General features: G+C 42.8%; 1 protein-coding gene across 3 annotated transcripts in view; it reads right to left on the bottom strand.

Annotated features, from left to right (window-relative positions):
* The window catches only part of TMEM63B (transmembrane protein 63B), a 130,541-nt gene that overhangs the window by 17,772 nt on the left and 91,608 nt on the right, over positions 1-21,161 (bottom strand). For 2 of the 3 annotated variants that reach the window (XM_060244602.1, XM_060244608.1), the window contains 8 exons: positions 12,966-13,056; positions 9,710-9,747; positions 6,774-6,916; positions 6,037-6,078; positions 2,258-2,309; positions 1,964-2,072; positions 1,128-1,198; positions 649-729 (listed from right to left, as the gene is read on the bottom strand). In XM_060244602.1, the coding sequence (XP_060100585.1) occupies positions 649-729; positions 1,128-1,198; positions 1,964-2,072; positions 2,258-2,309; positions 6,037-6,078; positions 6,774-6,916; positions 9,710-9,747; positions 12,966-13,056 (627 nt within the window). The remainder of the gene's footprint in view (positions 1-648; positions 730-1,127; positions 1,199-1,963; positions 2,073-2,257; positions 2,310-6,036; positions 6,079-6,773; positions 6,917-9,709; positions 9,748-12,965; positions 13,057-21,161) is intronic. The other variant, XM_060244616.1, reaches the window with a different exon arrangement.

The raw sequence follows: 21,161 nt of genomic DNA, 5'->3' as shown, positions 1-21,161 counted from the left end.
AAGAAATGCTGCTCTGAAGCAACGGAACCAAGTTACACATTTAAGCATAATATTTAGGGTCCCCACAAAAAATGTGCCCCACTAAACGAAAATCCTGGCTTTGGGTCCCACCAAATGAAAAATCCTGGCTACAGGCCTGGTGATGGACACAATTTGGGAGATGGACCCTCTGGCTCCTGCTCTGCCACAGTGTCTCTGTGAAGTCTGAGCAAGCAGTTAACCTTCCCCAATAATTCCCTGCTTTACTGGGCAAGTTGTGAGAAAGAATATGGGTCTGCAGTAGCAACATAACTCACTCATGCCCCTTTCCCCCTTATGCCCACTATCCAAAGAGCTTCTGAGTCAAGGGTCCATCCTTACAGAGTTCTGCCTCCCAGGGTGGACCTAGCCTGATTTCCTTGTATGGACTTCAGTCAATGGCCCTGAAACTAACCCGTTAGCTGGCTCCCACACTGCCCATATTACCATCTCATCCTCAACCTCATCCGTTGCTAGTCCCAGGAATGAGAAAGCTACCATGCAAGAAAAAAGTCTGTTGGAACTAGATGTGGGTTTTGTACTGTATAAGCAGCCCAGCCCATGCAGTTAGCAGTCCTCTTGGCTTCCAACACTTATCAGCCTCCACTCCACACAGCCCCTGGACTCTACCTCTCAGCATCGAGGAACATCAACCGGGCCACGTCATAGCAGGGGCGAGCCTCCAGCACCGTGCAATTGGCATAGGCCTCTCTGCAATAAAAAACACAGAACCGCCACCAGCAGAGGCTCATGAGGAACATGCAGGATGAGCAAACCCCCAGAAAAGTAATTCCACCTTTCAAGGAACATGAGTGTGGTACTCTAGGGTACTTCCTAGGGAAATGGTGCTTTAGGCCCTGGAAGGAAAACCTGTCCAGCTCCAGCCTTTAGAACGATGTTAACACTTTGAGGCTCTGAAGAGAGTGGGGGTGGGGTAGGAGGAGGTTAGACCAATTAAGATAGGAAAGGGTAGACAAATGCCCCTCCTTTTTGCTACTCCTGCATAGCGCCGTCACCTCCATCTAAGCCATCCTTTGACTGCACTGGGCCACAGAGTTACCTGCAGGGAAAGACTGGCAGGGCTAATTTAATTAGCCAGTAAGACTCACTCAAAATGTTTTTTGATCTTCTCAGGCTCAGCATACTTTGAGATACCATTTATGAAGAGAGTTCGCTTCACCTAGAACAGACAAGAGATGAAAAATAAATGAGAAGGGCTTCAGGAGTCATCCTTTGCTCATCCACAACTGCAGCAGGCCACAGAGACAATATTTTCTCCACTCTGGGAAGGAGGAAATGAGGGGGGGGGGGGGGGGAGAAGGCTAGTAATTTGAAAATGCATTTACATATTTCCTTTTAATACCAGCTTTCAGTAATGACTCCCAAGGTGGTTTACAACATAAACAATAGAAACTAAAAAATTAAAAAGCACTACTAAATTCCATCAAAACAGCACAGGATCATACTTGTGTACCAAAATAACCACCAACAAAGAGCTAATTTCCCAAAGGTCTGGCAGAATAGGAATATGTCTGCTTCCGAAAGGAGGCAAATGATGGGGATGGGGGATACTCCTCTTGGGGAAAGAGCAGTTTCCAGAGTTGGGGCAATTGCCAACAAGATCCTAAGAGATGCCAATCTGATATCCAGAAAAAGTGACATATTAAGCAGGGATTCACTGGCAGATTTTCAGACCCATATTGTTCAGGACTTTCAGCTGGGCTCCAAAGTATATGGGTAACTCATAGAGATCTTGTAGGATTGGGGTTATATGATTCCATAGGTTTATACCAGGCAGTAAACATGCTGCTATATTTTGAGCTAAGTTTTCTGAGCTTTGTGCTGCACACCATGAGCAGCAATAGGGCCCAGCAAGTGCTGTGGGGGCAAGTCTAGGGAAACTGAAGTAGTAGACAAGCCTAACAAGATGCTGGTTTGGACTCACCAAGTCATCTTCCTTGTAGCGCATCTTGGAAGTGTGGCGGCGCATGCTGTACACAGTCAGCAACAGGTACAAGAAGGCAAAGGAGGTATGCAGCCATAAGAGGTCATCCCTAGCACAAGAAAAAGGAGAGAGATCTTATCTTGACCGCTTGCTTCAGTATCCTTTGTAATCTAGGCCAACTTATTCAGCCAATGACAAGCCAAATGAGAAACCAATGAGAAACCCGTCCTCTATCAATACTGTATAGTTTTTTTAAAAACATGATCTCTTGATGACATCCAGTATCAAACTTACCCCGAATTCAAGTTAGCAATAGTTGTTCTCCCAAAGCTGTAGGGGTTGTTCTCTGGTAAGAAAGAAACATGCATTGGATGTAACCAAATGAGAAAGTTGGAGCAGTAGATATGATTTATTTGTTTTGGGTAAAATTTTACTCTGAAGACTCAACGTGATCTATAATGAGTAATGCATCCCTTAAAAACCCCCAGCATAGATGGATTTACTATGATAGAATAATATATAATAGAATAATATATTCTCCAAGTGCTCAAAGTATCCATCTTTATTCCTGGACTATTTATTTACTTCTATTGCATTCTTCCAGTGATTCAAGCTCCAGTCTTGACAATTTCATAAATGTATCTCAGGATCAAGTTAAAATTACTAATGCATAAAAACCTGCATACCTATTGCTAGCAGAAGATACATGAAATTCACCTGACGAGAGCAGACTACAGGGCACTGCTAACTGGCAATACCTCCTAGTAAGGAGCAGATCAGCAAAGCCGGAATGTTATTCAGAGTCAGCTTAATACAAGACCCAAGGAAAGTAACAAAAGAACCCCAATGGTTGACACATGCAGCTCATAACAGAAACCACTTCAGTGCATCATCAGTGACCTATATTTTCGCCTACATAAGGTCACTTCTCTTCACAGGCCTTGGTGGCAAGGCTTTCCTCATTACAGACAGCACCCCTACCCCCCAGCTTAAAACAACTTCTCACACCACCAAGCAGAGAGACACCTTTAGTAACCAAACCCTGCAACAGACCCAGATGCTAACTTTATCACCAAACATTCAGGTAATAGTATTATCGGGCCCAGGAGTCACTTTGTAGAAAAATAGGTGGTGGAGCTCATCCAGGGATTGTTATGCAGCTGCACCTACTATTTAATGGACAAGGTGGGGAGGAGGAGGGAGAACCCTCAGAAAGGTTCAGGAGCTGTGCTCCTGTGAGCTCCTGCTGAATCCGAGGCCTGATGGGGCCTAATACACTAGGGGTTTCAAACTCATTTGTTATGTGGGCTGAATCTGACATAAATGAGACCTTGTTGGGCCAGGCCATGTGTGTCATGAAATGTAATGCCAGGCAGCGGAGATATAAACTTTATAAAGGACACAAACACACACAATGATTTTTAAAAAAAAACTTAAAAGATGCTTAAAAGATTAGCACTCTTGCAATATTTTGTTTATTTAAGAGTTTCTGATAACTGACACCTTTTGCTCTGAATTATTGCATCAAAATCTGGAGACAATGTCTGTGCTACAGAAATCTTGAGTATGCTGTTCAGGTGTCGTTCAGGCGTGTGTGTAAGCTGCAAACCTACTTTTGATTACAGAAATCTTGAGGTCAATGCTTTGAGCCTAAGACCCAGGGAAAAACATGAAATGGCTGGGAACTGTGAGCTTTTGTACATATAAGCTACTTCATATGCTGGTCAGCCGATGGAGAAAATAAGAGGCTTCACTCTGTAGCTCCTGTGTGATTGAGCAAGCCTGGCAAAGCTAGTGGTGATGCAAAAGAAAGGAAGTGAGAGAAGGAAACCAATGATAGTGATTTGCTCATGGGCCTGATAGGAGTCCTCCTGGGGCCTGATCTGGCCCTCTGGCCTCACGTTTGACACCCCTGGTCTACACAATTGTTGTGGGAAAATTCTAGGAAGGCCCCTTTATGATACAACCTTTGCAATTTATAAATTACTCACATACTGTTTAAAGCACTTAAACACTTATTGCCTACAAGCACCAGGATGCTTTGCAGGACTCAGCTGCCTGAAAGAGTATAATTTAGGTCAGAGAAGGATCTAATTAGGACATCACAGATGGGAGGGGGATAGAAAGGAGCATTATTGGCAAGAAAAATGTTTTGGGTACTAGAGATGAGAAACTCCAGATATCAAGATTTTCTCACTGGACATTATCTGAATTCAGATGGCATCAAAACAGAGATGGACATCAGCCAACACTCAAGTGCTACTGTTCTAGCAGGTGTGGCGTGAGATGTCAAAGTAAGATTTTTAGGCGAGATGCTTATCTGAGACAAGCCTTTGAAGAGAAGGGAGTTCTTAGAGTCAGATAATATATAAGGCTTAAGTTTTTCACTATTTCTTGCTGTTTTCTTACAGAGCTAATGCTGTCTGGTAGTCAACCAAGCCCAAAAAGGGTTTTTCTTCTGCAGAGAAGAAGATTTTATTGTTAGATTTTATCAGCTAAAGGCACTTAGAAAATTTTGAAAGCTTTTGAGACTTAGCCTCTGCAATGCTCAGTAGTCTTAGATTTTAGCAGGTATATAGTTATAAGAGTTTATAATTATTAAAGTACAGCTTATCATTATCTAAGAACTTGAAATTGTTTTGCTTTTCTTTTACTGTATTCTGGGTACATAGAGAAATAAATGCTATCTGACGTTTATGGAACATTGGGTTTAAGTTTCATGAGTTGGTTTCTGGGAAGAAAAATTATGTTATGAGAAATTGTGGTAAGTTTGTGATTAGGTAAAATTCAAAGAGTGTCTATAAAATAAAAGGAAATACAGACGCAAATTCCCCAACAATTGTCTTGGGCTCATTCACTTGCACATTATCCAGTCTAACGTATGCCATCAAGTTGCAGCAATGCTCTTCTATTATTTATATTGGACAAATATGTTGGTCCCTACAAAAGTGAATCAGTGAACACAAATCTGTCATAAAAAATTGCAGCATCTGGAATCCAATGGGCACATTTTAATCTTTCTGGATCTACTGCTGCAGATTTGAACGTCATTGTTCTAGGAAAAAAAATCAAAAGGAATATTAAATGTGAAAGTGCTGAATTGGAGCTTATCAAGAAATTAAACACTACCTGTCATCCTGGCTTAAAAAGAGGCTTCCTTACTCACTGTAATTTCTACTAGTTCTACAGGGTCCACACTTAGTAGAAACTTTAACTGGCTGTTTGTAACAAGTTTTATCACACCTGATGTTACTTGTCTTATACTTCAGGCTACTTCTTCCTCAATTAGCTGTAATTTTTTAGGTTTTGTTTATTGATCCCTCTATAAAAGTCTGGAACCTCTGACATCTCTCATCATTCATGATGTGTAACACCAATATCTATACTGACATTGATAATCATGTGTGAAAGATTTATGATGCCTCTCTCTGCCCCCAACTCCTTGCTCATGCTGGAATAAATGGTGTTAGTTTTCAAGGTGCTGCAATAGACTAACATGGTTATCTCTTGGGAATTAGGGTGGACAGAGTCAAGGGCAAGTGAGCAAAGTCAACCCAATATTCTTTTTCTAGCCACTAGGCTCTGGCAGTAAGGATGAAGTTCTGCTTGTAAAAGACTCCTCCCTCTTCCTTGTTGAAAGGCAGTAGTGAATCTGTGTGTGAGTGTGAGAAGGCTTGATCCACTTGTCCCCTGCTCTCTCTTTCCTATCTTTGACAGCTGCCACCACCAAATTCTGCCCTTCCTTTCTATACCCACAGCTTGAGGCACATACAAAAGCTATGTGGCCACGCATGTGTGAGCTGCTTCAATCCCCCTCCTCCATTGGACAGTTAACTGTCTGTAGTCCATTCAGGAGTTTCTGGTCTATGTCTTTGGAAAGAGCAGTCAGGCAGCCTGTATGAGATATTTAACCACAGTCTGAGATCTTTAAAAGATCTTTATCTACTCAAATACAATCTCAATTCACTAGAGCACAAGAGTACTGGAAAACTACATGAAAGCACTACAGAGTGTCACAGGACTAAGAAAAGAAACACATGAGGCTAACTAAGTTGTATAGTCATTGATGTTACCTTGGCATTCCTTTCCATGGATTGGACAAGAGTGTTCTGGAACTATGAAAAATAGAAGCTAGTCAAGACAGACTTCACTCCATTGCTCCCTGTTGCCTGGCTTGCATGCCTTTAACAGGGTTATCTTTCAACCCTTCCTGACACAGTTGGGGGGTTTACTTTGACTGCCATGAAATGGGGTTTACAGCCCTACATACACTGCTTTGGTACATATCACAACCTTTATGGTCCAACTCAGGATATCCAAAGAACCATCAATCTTGCCCCTTCCTGGCAGATGGGCAAATTGTTATCTTCATCCTGCCTATTTGCCTTCACAGAGGAAGCTCTTCTCTTCTCAGCCTGAAATCTGAGGAGTTTACAGCTTTGGGCCCAAAAAAGAATTTTTCTCTGACATCAGGGCCTCCCTGAGTGTTAATCAAGGTATCCTGCATTCCTTTATCCTAACACTGCTTACTGGCTGGGAGAAGAGCTGTTGAATGACCCTTGTGGGATTAAATGCAGCAGGAGCTACATTAATTATTTCTCTCCTTGCTCCCTCTTTCTCTTCACTTCTATAATCCCAAATTGCCTTCCTGTGTAATGAGAAGCTATTTGAGGCCTGAAGGGTTGCTCTTGTGTCCAGGCAACCTACATTTTCCTTGGCCCCCTCAGCTAGCACTAGAATAATTAGGTCTCAGAACTGAATGAGCTTGTCTAATTCCAGCAGAGCTGGAAAACAATAGCTACCCACTCACCTAGCAGATCCCCTGAGAAGTTCACTGGCAGTACAATGCCCACAGAGAGGACACCTACAGCAACTAGCAGTCCTATGATGTGCCGCTGAAAGGAGAGGTAATGGACTGCATCACCCCCACACTTATCCCGGATCTCGTCGTCTCTGGAAAGGAACAACAGGCAGTTGAAACACTGGCTACCCAAAGGCATGACAAGACAAGTTGTGACTGTAACATCAGAGCAGCCACCTGAAAGAACTGGCATGGGAATTTACTGTCAGGAAGGCAACAGGTTTTGAGGAATGGTTGGAGAGAGACAGATAGTCTCTTCTCTCCAGATGGCATGGCTAGAGGACCCATCCTACTAATTTTTCCCTAGGAGACTTAGCAGATACTACATGATGGGAATTCAGAGAACCTGACAGACACATTACTATAACATAATGATATTATGACAATCAATTGCTGATTTTAAAATATACCCCTCCAGTGATGGGGAGGAAAGTTGCTGCTGTGGGGGACTGAGGCATGGAAAATGGCTTTGGCACAAACCAAAATTATCCTTTCATATGGGTGCATCTGAGCAGGCCAGGTAGGCAGCCGGCCCTGCCATGCATGACTCAGAGTGCCAGAGCTTCCTCACCACTCTTGGGAAGGAAAGAGCAGCAGAGCAGCACAGGCTGTGGCAGCATGTGTGCACCTCCAGGCTCTGTGGAGCACGTGCTGCCTGGCCACTTTTGCCTTCCCTGGGTCTGCGCTTCTGAAGTACAAACCTGGGGAAGGTAAGAGCGGCATGGTGCACTTGGAAATACTTGGAGCCTCCCTTGCTGTGGTGCTCTCACCACTCTGAGGGTGGGGGGCCTAGGGCACCTGACCTTTGCTGCAACTTTTCCCAAAATATCATGGCAAAGCATGTTTGAGAAAGACTGGGGAAAACCTGGGAGGTACACAAAAGTACCACAAAGCTGTGGGAAAGTAGGAGAAAGTCCCACTTCCCAACAGTATCCAATCTGGGTCAAGTAACATCAAGAGAAGGTAAAACACAGCATTTAGCTGTTGTGTCCAATGTAAAGAAGCAGCTGTGTCCAGTTTGAGACAGAGGGCCAAGTGATGGGAGACCCATTACTAAATATTTTTTTAACAGTAAAAAAAAAAAAGGTGTGTGTCTCTCTGGATCAGGATTGCATTACTGGGGTGGAGGATTACTCCCCTGCTGGTGTCATTTCCAGAACATAAATTGCCTTCCCTGGAGTGCTTATTTGCTGCAGTGGAGGGAGGAGAGACAGGTAATCATATCGCACTCCCCCTGGGTCACATCTAATAGCAGCTTTAGGGAGGAAATATTTCTGGTGGAGAAAGCACCAAAGGGAAAAAAGAGTAGAAGTCTCCCCACCCTAGCATCACAGCTCCAATCCAGATCAGCACCTCCTCCTCTAAATACTTTTTAATGTTAAAAAAAAAAAAGGTCAGAAGATCCGGTAATACAGGGGTCTCCCCAATGTGGTGCCCATGGGTGCCCTGGCACCCATCCAGTAATTTTAGAAAGTGTGTGAGGCTCCTGACCAGCAGGTCTTCTGATTAGCTATGCAGATTAAAATAACATTGTTCTGGCAGCAGAGTTGGTTTTGTTGTCCTCATTCCCAGTGCATTTTTTAAAATTACTCCTCTTATCCCCTTCTTTGGGCTTCTTGTGGGTGTGGGTGTGGTTGGCTCAGCTTCCCACAGCAACCATTTTGTGGTTGTTTCCACCATCCTATGTCAGAAGGTGTCCACAGGCTCAAAAAGGCTGGGATCCCTGCAATAATGGCTCTCTCACATAATGTGGCATTTGAGCTCAAGAACATTTTCTAAGACACTGAATTGAACCTTTTGCACACCAACTGCTTTATCCTGCAATGGTTACAGTTTTGTTCTAACACTCTTACTACTCTTTGTCTCGTCAGTTTGCACCTTGAGATCCCACAGAAGAGGAAGCTGCATCAGTTTTACACATTTCCTTTTTATTCCATTTTATATGCAAGTGGTATAAATATTAAAACCTTGACCTAGTTTTTCAATTTTTGCTTACAGGAAGTCAGTCACTGATGGTGGGGTGAGGGCACTAAATCTGCTTCTTTCAAATGGTAGCAGCTATGTGCAAATGCATTGGCTGCCATTTCCATCATTGCACTTTCAGCCCTTCCCATTTGGCAACAGAGCTACTGGTCCAAGTTTTTTTTAGTGCTTCCTACTTCCAGCTCTGTATGCTGGAACCACCTTACGTTTGAAGAGAAGAGTTTTAGCCCCAACCACGCATGTTTTGGATGCAACAGGACTTTGGATGGTACTCTGGAAGTGACCATCTCAAAGCATTGTCACCAGGGCCTTAACCGACTGTATGGAAATTTCTCATGAAGGGACATGACTTACAAACGTAGAACACATCACCAAGGCATAGGAGAAACCAAATGAAAGTTTAGAGATACAGAAGATTCCTAGTTCTGAAATATACTTCCAATCATACCTTAGAAAAGGCTTTTTTGGCCCATTTATACTATGCTGATTCAAATACTGGGTTAGATTCCATGATACTTCAAACAGAAGGTGCTAGAGATCACAGATCTTATCCACTTTCCCCCCAGTAAGCCATTTCTAACTCTGAGGAATCAACTTTCCAGCTGTCAGATACAGCTGCTGGGGAGAGCAAAAAGGAAGGAAAATTTGTGATCCTTATGTGAGCAGATCATTGGCTCTAACTCACTGTTTTCAACCCTTCCTCATCTAAGAGAAAGTTAAAAGTAATACAGTCTCTTCCTTAAGCAATAGGAGCTTGGTACTGGTTGGGAATACTAACAACAAATAATCATAAAAGCATAAGTGGTACAGCCCTAAAGTATAAGAGTTCCTGTCACCATGATCTTTTCTGGCTGCTGGTGGCTCAAATGGAGGACTATATGTCTAGACATGAGGTCACTCACTTTATCCTGAAGATTGCTGTTAACCAGGAACAGAAGCCCTGTGCAGAGACAAAAAAGAGCACAGGTTAAGCAGATTTCTATCACTGCTAATCTTTTTGCTTACTCTGCTTACTCTGCTCTCTTCTGCTGGAAACCCTCCCTCCACCATTACCCTTCCCTAACAATTGATTTTTGACATTTATTATTACTTAGATTTTTATCCTGTCCTTCCTCTTTGAAGCTCAACAGCTTGCTCCCATGTTATCCTCAGTACTATCTATATATTTTTTTGTATTTTTGTATTCTCTGTGTTTGTGTGTGTCTTCACTTGGAAGCCATGTTGACTTCTGGTGACTGACCCGTACTGGAGGCCTGGAGGATATTCAGGGAGATGGCTGAATAAGCCTACCCCACCTCCCGACTGGGTTCCAGTCTTCCATCCAAGTACTAACCACAGTCGAGAGCCAGTTTGGTGTAGTGGTTAAGTGTGTGGACTCTTATCTGGCAGAACTGGGTTTGATTCCTCACTCCTCCACTTGCACCTGCTGGAATGGCCTTGGGTTAGCCATAGCTCTGGCAGAAGTTGTCCTTGAAAGGGAAGCTGCTGTGAGAGCCCTCTCACCCCCACCTGCCTCACAGGGTGCCTGTTGTGGGAGGAGACGATAAAGGAGATTGTAAGCCGCTCTGAGTCTCTGATTCAGAGAGAGAGGCGGGGTATACATCTGCAATTCTTCTTTTTCTTCGCAGATCTGATGAGATCGAGCTTGCCTGGGCTATCCAGGTCAGAGCATCCTCAGAACTATCTTGTGAGATAGATTAGGCTGGGAGATAGTGACAGGTTCAAGGTCACTCACCTAGAAAGTTTCATGGCTAAGAGGGAATCTGAACCTAGGTGTCCCCACTCCTAATATGACTGTCAAACCAGTACAACATACTGGGTTGGCTCAAGCCACTTTCCACTCTCTCATACTACAGGCCCCATCCCACATAGTTTTTATACATGATCTCATGATTCTCAGCATAGTCTTTGCTTAATCTAAGAGGATATCTCCTTCCTTCTTTACCAGCAGAAAAGCTGACAGCATCCAACCCCACTGGTTCTAAACTAAGTGCTGGACAAAAGAGAACTGAAAAAGACAAAAATTAGAACAGCTTAACATATAGGAGACTACAAGCAAGTACACCTGGAAGAAGTCACCAAATCATCACTACAAGTCACTACAAGTTATAAAATATCAGGCCTCTGGCATCTAAAAACCAAACATTACTTGCTGAACTTCTCTTGTGTCTTAAGTTATGAATCTGCTAAAAGCACAGAAACATTGCTTTGGCCAGAAGCTACTAAACAACCATACTGACTAAAAAAAAAGTCTGTTCTTCTACAGAGCACAACTATCATGCTCTCAAAGCTGCCACATATTCTCTTGCAGGCTAGGCTGGTTTCTCTGGAAAAAACAACAAGACTGAATTCAAGCCTTAAAGAATGTTTTAAATGGACTCTCTGACCACTAAACTGCACTCATGATCTGTCTGGGGACTAAGAGCTGGTGCATGACAGATTAGCCCAGGGGTGTCAAACTCATTCGTTATGAGGGCCAGATCTGACCTAAATGAGACCCTGTCCAGCCAGGTTGTGTCAGGCTGGGCCATGTGTGTACCTATTTAAGAGTAGGTAGCAGAGATATAAACATTTTAAAAAACCAAGACAAACACGACAAAATATTTTTAAAAAAAAACAAACTTAAAATAAAACATGCTTGAAACATTAACACTTGTTGGTCTTAAAGGTGCTTTCTTTGTATCTCTCCCATGGGATCCAGGGAACTGGGCAAAGGAAGCTCTGGCTCTTTCCCTCCCTCCCCAGAGGACCAGGAGGGGGAGGAGCCTCAACCAATGGAGAAAATCAAGGTTTTGCTCTGTAGCTCCTGTGCAATTGAGCAAGCCTGCAAAAGCAAGCTGAGATGCAGAAGGAAGCTAGAGAGAGGAAGAAGGAAGCAGACAAGAGCCAGTTGCTTGGGGGCCTGAGAGGAGTCCTTTGGGAGCCTGATTTGGCTCCCAGGCCATGTTTGACACCCCTAGATTAGACAATGCAACTTGGTACCAGAAGCAGAGGATAGCGCTGGCTAGTCAGGGGATGTACCTGGTGTCTCAGGATGGAGTCTGATGAACCTTAGGAAATGTGGATAGTGGAGTGAATGGAAACTTACAAGGCAAGCAGAAAATAGGCTGCCCCCTTGATTTCTCTCCTTCCTGCTATAGCCCAAAATACTTCTCCCGAATGCAGATTCTGGAGACAAGGGACTCTCAAGAACAGGACAAGGAGGGGAAATTCACTGCCAGAGGAGGAAAATTGGCAACCCCCCCCCCTCTCCCCACTCCATTAATGGAACTCCTCTGTAGTATCCAACACACTAGGAGAAATATGTTCTCTAGACTCCTGAATGGCAAAGTAGGTTGTTAAGAGGAACTGCCCTTTTCACTCCCACCAGCTCATTCATTAGGTAGAAGACAGCAATGGAGTCCCATCCTTAACCCAGCTGTCTTTCTAGTGAAAGAACACTGCAGGTGAGGTAACAAGTTAACAAAGGCTGCAGCTCCCATAAACAGAACCTTCTGGTCTCACAGATGGGGATAGGAAGCTAGGACTCCTGAAGTCCATTCAAGGGTCCAGCATCAGTGTCTTTAACAGCATACAGAGCATCTTCAGAACAAAAAACAAACAAAAGATTGAGCTGGCTGCCATCTTTTTGCCACCATTTAAAAAAAATCCATATGCATGAAATACATATATAGTTTGGAAAGCTTGAGGCTCTGTGATAGGCAATGAGGAGGCAGGGCACAGAAAGGGTTTTGTAGGGCCCACATTGTCAAAGTAGGATGAGTGATGGGGGCTCACTGTCTCACCATAGCACTGGTGGGTGGCTGCTGATTGGCCAGCACCCTCTTTTTGCATTTCAGTACTTTCCTCCCCTTGCTGGGTTGGGGCAGCTAGTAGAAGCCAAGGAAAGATGACTTAAGAATGGTTTGGTAAGACAGGCAAGATTTATAGTATCTTCATTCTGGGGAGTCACTGGTCCCCTAGCTAGGTTCACATATTTAGGTAGCTTTGATGACACTATTTATTAACCCTGGACCACAGTTATGCTCCCTGTTCTGCAACTTATGGACATCACTATTTCTCCACTTCCTGGTCGATAATCACAGGCCTACATTCAGTGCCAGTAATTAACCTAAACAAATCCCCTGAATCAACTCTTTTTCCTTCACTGCCACTCACATTGTCTCTTTGGTCGAAGTCAACAGAGCTGGAGACGGAGGTGAGGCGTTCATAACGATCATGGCTGTCAGAATGCAGGGCAGATGCCACACTGGAATTACAATGGAGAAGATAGTTAAATGGAGACAGATGCTGCAACGAGTGCAGAGGCCAAGACCCCTAAAGGTCAGAGGGGTTAAGTCAGGTCAGTTATTGCCCAGGAGAGATGAAGAGAAAACTTCCATAGACACCAGAGAGAAAATAGAAAAGCCATTAGCAGAGACTGCCCCTTTCTTTCCCTGAAAGCCTTGTACTGGAAGTACCACTCAGGTCCATTTCAGATCTATCTGTCTCAGTACCAGGCTAGTGGACTCAATGGGTGTGATCCACCCATGATTACTGAGGCAGGCTTTTCATAAGCAGGGTTGTGTGTACTATGCATTCTTACAAAAATATTAAAAACTCAGCAACCATTGGGAAAAGGTACATTTTTTCCTCCTGAAATATTTAAAGCTATTCAGTGTTTGCTATTTTTGCATAATTTGAGTTTTGCTAGTCATGGAGAGGGGCAAAAGAGGTAGGGCACTGAAACCCTGTCCCATTAACCACTGGAAAACATATTCATCTCCACATTTATGATATTTTAAATCAAATTTGTGTATATCTTTGAAGTTATAAGGGCCATAATTTTGATTTTAAAAATAACAAAATGCAGAGAGTCTCAGCAAGTTCTGCATTCAATGTCATGGTCTACATTTTGTACACTCCCCCCCCCACCAATTGTAGTGCACACACAGCCCTGTTCATAAATTTATATAGTTTCCCATGCAAAAATTAATTGTAAAGAAGAGAGATATTATTGCTCTGTGGAAAAAAGCAATGTATGAAGCTATTCTCAGTGGCTTCAGAAGTCATTATTTCCCAGCTTTAATCTCCCTCATAGTTCATTTTGAGGCTAAAATGATATTGCTTGTTCAGCATTTCCTAGCCTGAAAAGTGTTATTGAAACAAATAATTAGTATTTAAACAAATCATTTGTGACTACAAGAAAGACAGGAGCTTCCATTCTCTAGCCTACGGAGTCACCACATGGCCCCAGCGGTGATGCCGGAATCCAGAAGCCACCAATGTGCTTATGTGTTGAACTAAAGCAAGCAATACCTTCAACTACTCCACAGCCAAACTACCATGAGAGGGTGAGGAGGAGACACATAAAGAAATAGGCAAAAGTTTGCTTCAGAAGGAGATGAATAAAGAAGAGGGATAGGAATAAACAACAGATGAGCTTTGGGGGCCCGTGCTTCCCTTTTTGTGATAAGACTTAATGGAAGAGTCCTATGAAATTACTGAAATATAAAAACATACAGCTAGTAAAGAAACATCCAAGCGGGCAGCCGTGTTGGTCTGAAGCAGCTGAACAAAGCAGGAGTCAAGTTGCACCTTTAAGACCAACCAATTTTTATTTAGAACGTAAGCTTTCGTGTGCTCTTAAGCACACTTCATCAGACGAAGAATCCAGCATAGTGAGCAAAGTCATACATAGCTGAACAGAGCCATATGTAGCTGGTAGGCAGTGGCCCAGAATGCAACATGGTACAGATTTAAGAACCAATGACAGTGAAGTAAAATTATCTGGTAGGCAATGGTTTAAAATGTAAAATGGTACAATGACAGAATAGTAAATTAACAAATTGAGCAAACCTTTGATCTGAGTAGCATGAGCATGTGAAAGCAACAAAACAGCAGTATGCAGTAAAATTACCAAATTGAGCAAACCTTTGATCTGAGTAGCAAGAGCATGCGAAAGCAACAAAACAGTAGTATGTCAAAATGTGAGATTGTCTGTCAATGACAATGGTAGATGGGTTCAATATATGTAATGGGATAAGCAACCAAAGTCCCTGTTTGAGTGTGTCAATACAGCTAAAAGAGAAATACATTGGATAGTGATGTTCTTGTCCACCTAATTTACTTTTTAACATGTAAACATAATTCTAGTTTGCCATAGGAAAAAGGAATACAATAAAATATAGTGAAAATGGGTAAAGTATGTGTATTGAGATATACAGCCAATATCCCTATTTTGAGTATGTCAATACAAATAATTATACTGATACACAATTGGTTGCTTATCCCATTGCATATATTGAACCCATCTTCCATTGTCATTGACAGACAATCTCACATTCTGACATACTACTGTTTTGTTGCTTTCGCATGCTCATGCTACTCAGATCAAAGGTTTGCTCAATTTGTTAATTTTACTATTCTGTCATTGTACCATTTTACATTCTAAACCACTGCCTTCTAGATAATTTTACTTCACTGTCATTGGTTCTTAAATCTGTACCATGATGCATTCTGGGCCACTGCTTATCAGCTATGTATAGCTCTGCTCAGCTATGTATGGCTCTGCTCACTGTGCTGGATTCCTCGTCTGATGAAGTGTGCTTAAGAGCATATGAAAGCTTACGTTCTAAATAAAAATTGGTTGGTCTTAAAAGTGCAACTTGTCTCCTACTAAAGAAACAGTTATATAAGCTACTTCCCACAAGCATAAAAGATATTTAACCAGAGGACATTTATGCCACTAACTAGTGTTCAATTATTAGCATGTATAAGTAGTAAGTAATAATGTCAGGAATTACAATAGATATTAAAGCAGACTTTACTTTTGATTTGGAAAACCCCCCATTTGACTAGGGAGGATAAATTAATGCCCACCAATGGCAATGGTTATTCCACATCTGCTAGAGATTTGGCTCCTTCTTCATCTTCCAGATGTTGCTGTTGATTAGTATAAAAATGAATTTCAGTGCAATCATTATCACAGCTATACCACATGACGGACAGGAGGCTATCCTATCCCTGAGGGGAAAAACAGTCGAGGTCTGCCTCAGTAAAACAGCAGATAGTTTGAAGAGTAGCTCTGCCTGATAGTTTAACTGTACCTCTGTGAGAGAATAGAGTACTCTGTTGTTAGGCTGGTCTCTCATAATAAGCATACCTTGTACTATTTAGCTTGACTCTCAGGAAAGGGCAGGGTGGTGTGGGTGGAATCCTGTGTGCATGAGCGTGTCTGTGTATGAGGATCCAATCTAGTCAGTAAAATGCCTGGAAGCATTAAAGAAAATTCAAGCCACATTCTGAAGCCATAAGTAGCTTAAATTTATATACCTCATCCAGATTTCTCCTCTGACTATCTCTGGAGACCTGTGCTGCTGATCTGTTCTTTGACACCAATCTGTAAATAAACCAGTCTTCTATGTTTATATACAATTCCTGCCTCAGTGATTTCTATATTCTCCTTAATTTTACCTGGTTTCTTCTCCCAGGGTCACCTTTGGACTTTTTACCAAGCTGCTTCCTTTGTCTGACGTGAACCTACTCTGTACTCATTCAAGGCACCTCTCACCCTCAAGGTGAACAAGCAAATCTATAAAATAAAGGCAAATTTTACATGACATAGTTTTATTTAAAAGGCATCTGAGTTTTTGTGATATTTTGGTTTTTCCATAATGGATGATGTGGTGGGAGGAAGAGAAACAGATATGGGGCACTAGGAGTGTATCATGAAGTACAGAAGAGGTCATAAAGTCAAGGACAAGCAGTCAAGATTTACCATTAAATATCAATGTTGTTGGAAGATTCTATCTGCATATAGTTTAAACTGACTGACAGATTAAACTGACTGACAGTCCACTATGAGGATTTTTTTTAAAATTCCTGTCACAATTCTGTGCCAAGTTGGTCCTAGATTGCACACTATGAATTTCCAGAAGACAAGCAGCATTAGCTATACAATGCCTGAAATTGTAGATTTAGGGAGGCACTTTTTCTGAGCTTGTCCAGAGGGTATTAATTCCAGCCATCAAGAGCACCAACAATGGGCTTCAGTCCTTAACATTAGTGAAGAGAGGTCTATTGGGATCTGTATAAACCAACATATTTGTTTTTCACCTTGAATACAGATGTTCAGGGAGGAAAGCACTGTCTTATGACACTTCTTGCACTCTCCTTGTAAGGAGGTGCCTTAAAAGTATTGCAGGCTTGCAAAGTTACAAAATGACCAGTCAACCTGTCTTATTTTAGCCTCAGTCATTCCTACACAGGAAGAAGGCTGCTTGCCTTATTTTCTGAGTCAGGCAATGTTTCTCAAAAAACCCATCTGGATCTATATTTATTTATTTAATCAAATTTATATCCCGCCCTCCTCTAACAGGCTCAGGGCAGCTAACAACAGTTAAAAAACACATAGAATATTAAAAACAATATACAAAAAAATCAATTTCACACATTTTTAACCATAAAATTCAAGATGGACGTTGATGTTTCTGAAAATCTGTATTTGTCCAATGGGATTGTCAGTGCTGTGGGGCATTTGCTACCTCCCCTTAACTGTTGAAGGCAAGCTTAAATAGTTTGGTCTTTCAGGCCTGGTGGAACTGTGGCAGGTCCCGCAGGGCCCTGATGTTTTTGGGGAGGGCATTCCACAGAGTGGGGGCTATTGTCAAAAATGCTCTGGCTCTAGTGGTGGGCAACTGAACTGCTTTCAGTCCAGGAATCTGAAGAAGATTTTGGGACCCTGAACGTAGTGCTCTCTGGGGCACGTATGGGGAAAGGTGGTCCCGAAGGTAAACAGGTCCTAGGCCATATTCTACCTTTAAGGGGAGAAGGCTGGAAATTGCCAAGAAGATGTTATGCTACAAGCCTGCATGTACCTGGGCACCACTGCAAATTTGATATTAAATAATGTGGTCTGAATAGCTGCTAACAAGAAGTTCTATGTTATCTTAAATGTATGCAATGTTAAGTGTTCTCAGTGCTAATTATCCCCGTTGCCTCAGTGCTGTGATCTCAGGTTCCAGCCCTCTGGGGAAGGGCTGTAGCTCAGTGGAAGCTATGCAGAAGGTCCCAAGTTCAATTGGTGGCATCTCTAGTTTAAAATAAGGATCAGGTAGGAGGAGATGTGAAAGACCTCTGCTTGAGACTCTGGAGAGCTGCTGCCAATCTGCGTAGACAATACTGGCTTTGATGGAATGATAGTCTGATTCCGTATAAGGCAATTTCATGTGTGCTCATGTGTATTTCTCAAACACTGATGTATAGAGTTGGTATACTACTCAGCCTGACGTAGATGGCCTGATTTTGACTAATCTCAAAAGCTAAGCAGGGTTGGCCCTGCATAGTATTTGGATGGGAGACATCCAAGGAAGTCCAGGGTTGCTATGCAGAGGCAGGCAATGACAAACCTCCATTATTGGTTCTCTTTGCCTTGAAAACCTGATGGGGTCACCTTAAGTCAGCTGTGACTTGATGGCACTTTCCACCAGAAAAACATAGGTGTGATTGGTTTCATGTTCCACACACCACAAGCATGAACACTGAACAATCCTCCCTTTCTCTGAATACCGAGAATGCTGATCAAGTGCAACTGCTGCTTGCATTTATGCATATGCAAAAGTGAAAACAGAGTGAAGGTCCACAAGAGGGAGCAAGAGGGTAACATGTTGCCAGGTGAATTCCAATAGAGGGTTCGCAGGTGTGATGTAAGATGTGGCAATGGGGGTGTGGATCCCTGTGGGATTGCAAGATCCCCAAACCTCCCTAAGAGATGGTGGGGGTGAAATTTCTGACATACAGGTGCCCTCCTCCTCTTGTTGAAGAACGAACAGCTGATTCATAGACAGGCATCTGTATGAAAGTAAGTGTAGAGGGGGAGCAGAGGGGCTGAGGAAGAGGCTGCACAGAGAAAAGGCTTTTCTAAGATGAAATTTCCAGACTGTGACAATGAGGAGCCTGAAGTGCTAAGAGGAAAACAAACTCTGTGCTCAAGGGAGAACTGACATGGCCAGAACTCTTTAAAGTGCACATTCCCATATGGCAGCTTTATTCCTCCTATCAAGAGGTCCATTGTCAGTACCCTCCCTTTGTATCAGAGACATTTTGCAATGGTCCACACCACACTTAGGGCTTTTCAGTGGCTGCCCTGTATCTGTGGAACAGCCTCATGGAAGAGGCCGGGGTGGGGTGGGGCATAAGGTGTTTAAAGATTGGTTTTTAATATGGTCTTAAATGTACTATAGATCTGATTTAATGTTTTAATTCAATTGTTTTATATTTTTAATATTGTTGTTACCCACCTTGGAGTCTGATATTTTAAATAAATCATTACTAGCGCTGAGCCATTATCAAGGAATCTAAGCGTATTTTCCGAACCAAGGCTCAGTCCTGGAATATGATAAAGAATATCTTTGCTCACATCTTTCCTTCCCCACACAGCAAATGTAGTCAAGTCCTGAAACATCTGCCATAGAGAAGCAGAACTCCCAAGCATGGCTGAGCAGAACTGACATTACTCTCTTTAAAAATTAACACTAGTAATCGCCCTGTGACACACCATTGTTTCCTCATATTAGCCAATGTTATGTAGTGGCCAGACATTGCTGCTTTGTGGACAAACAAGGGCTCACTTTGAGCCCTTCAGGGGAGAGCAGTTTATAAATAAAATCAAATAATATTTATATTGATTTATTTATAATATTATTTGATTTATAGAATTTATAAGATATGAACTGGGGACACTTGGGTTCAAATCTCTGCTCAGCCACAAATTTGCTGGGTGGCTTTGAGCCAGCCAATTTTTCACTGCCTCATCTACCTCACAGGTCTTCTTGTTTGTGAAAATAAAATGTAGGTGGGGTATTACATATGCCCTTGAAAGGAGGATGGAATAAATAATCAATATAAATATCCCAAGATATTTTTCTGCCCTAGATGGGAAATACAAATTAGGCTTCCCCATGGTAACAGGACAAAAGTTCACTGCTTTCCTTTAAAAGGCACTCCAAACTACTGTCTGAGGCTCCTAACCTCATGCTACCCCCATGGGTCAGCACTGATGTTCCAGTTTGTTTTTTGATAGAATACCAAGTTTTGAAACTTGGGGCACAGCAGTAGGAACAGGCTATCTCAAAATTCACAGCATGCCTGGCAGCTAGCAGGTCTCTTCTTTCAGCTGCAAGAAGACCTGCACAGGAGCTCACAGGAGACTAATTAATCAACTACTTATGCTCCTGCTATAGGTCACCAGATGGGTCAGAGAAGGTTAAAAGCAGAAGATAAGTTTCCTCTTGGTGATAATAGTGGCAAAATATGCCAGAATTGTTGATGTAGGGCAGGGGTGTCAAACATGCGGCCTGGGGGCTGAATCAGGCCCTTGGAGGGCTTCTATCAGGCCCCTGAGCAACTGGCTGTCATCTGCTTCCTTCATCCTTTCTCTTCCTTCCTTCTGCATAATAGCTTGCTTTGCAAGGCTTGCTCAATTGCACAGGAGCTACAGAGCAAAACCTCGATTTTCTCCATTGCCTGAGGCTCCTCCCTTGGGGAGGAAGGGTGGAAGGTAGAGCTTGTTTTTGATAATGGCCTCTTGGGTGGAGGAAGGCTTTCCCCCCCCCCAGGGTCTCTCAATCACACAGCAGAGCTACTGAGCCAAGCCCCTCTCCCTTCTATTGGCTGAAGCTTCTCTCTCCCATTCCCTGGGGAAGGAAGGAAAGAGCTAGACCTTCCATTGCCCAGTTCCCTGGATCCCATGGGAGAAATACAAAGAAGAAGAAGTAGTAGAAGAAGACGACTGCAGATTTATACCCTGCCCTTCTCTCTGAATCAGAGACACAGAACGGCTTACAATCTTCTATATCTTCTCCCCCCACAACCTAATCTTAAATAGGTACACACATGGCCTGGCCCAACATGGCCTGATCCAACCTGACATGGCCCGGCCCAACAAGGTCTGATTTATGTCAGATTCGGCCCTCATAACAAATGAGTTTGATACCCCTGATCTAGGGTCTCTTAAATGGTACTATGCAGTAAAGTTCCAAAATGAGAAAGGCAGAATATCTCAAGTATGTGTCTTGAACATTCAACTAGGACAAGATTTCGCCCTGTGAATTCTTTGAACCTCTCTGCTTAAAGGTTCAGCATTATAACATCTGCCCAAAATAAAAGGCAAAGACTGGATTAACACAAGACAGTGGCTTTCAAAATATTTATCATTGGGAACCTATTTCATCTCAACTGGCTTGTTAAGGACCACCCCCCCCCCCCACATACTGAAGAAGATTCTGTGGCATGATGGAGGGCATCTGCTCAGTTTGTTTGGGGTGCCACCAATTCTGTTGGATCTCAACATCCTGAGTGAAGTGAGAATATACC

The sequence above is a fragment of the Heteronotia binoei genome, chromosome 1 (genome assembly GCF_032191835.1).
Source record: "Heteronotia binoei isolate CCM8104 ecotype False Entrance Well chromosome 1, APGP_CSIRO_Hbin_v1, whole genome shotgun sequence".
Lineage (NCBI taxonomy): Eukaryota > Metazoa > Chordata > Lepidosauria > Squamata > Gekkonidae > Heteronotia > Heteronotia binoei.
The sequence above is the reverse complement of the archived record's forward strand: the minus strand, read 5'-3'. Positions and strand labels throughout refer to the sequence as shown.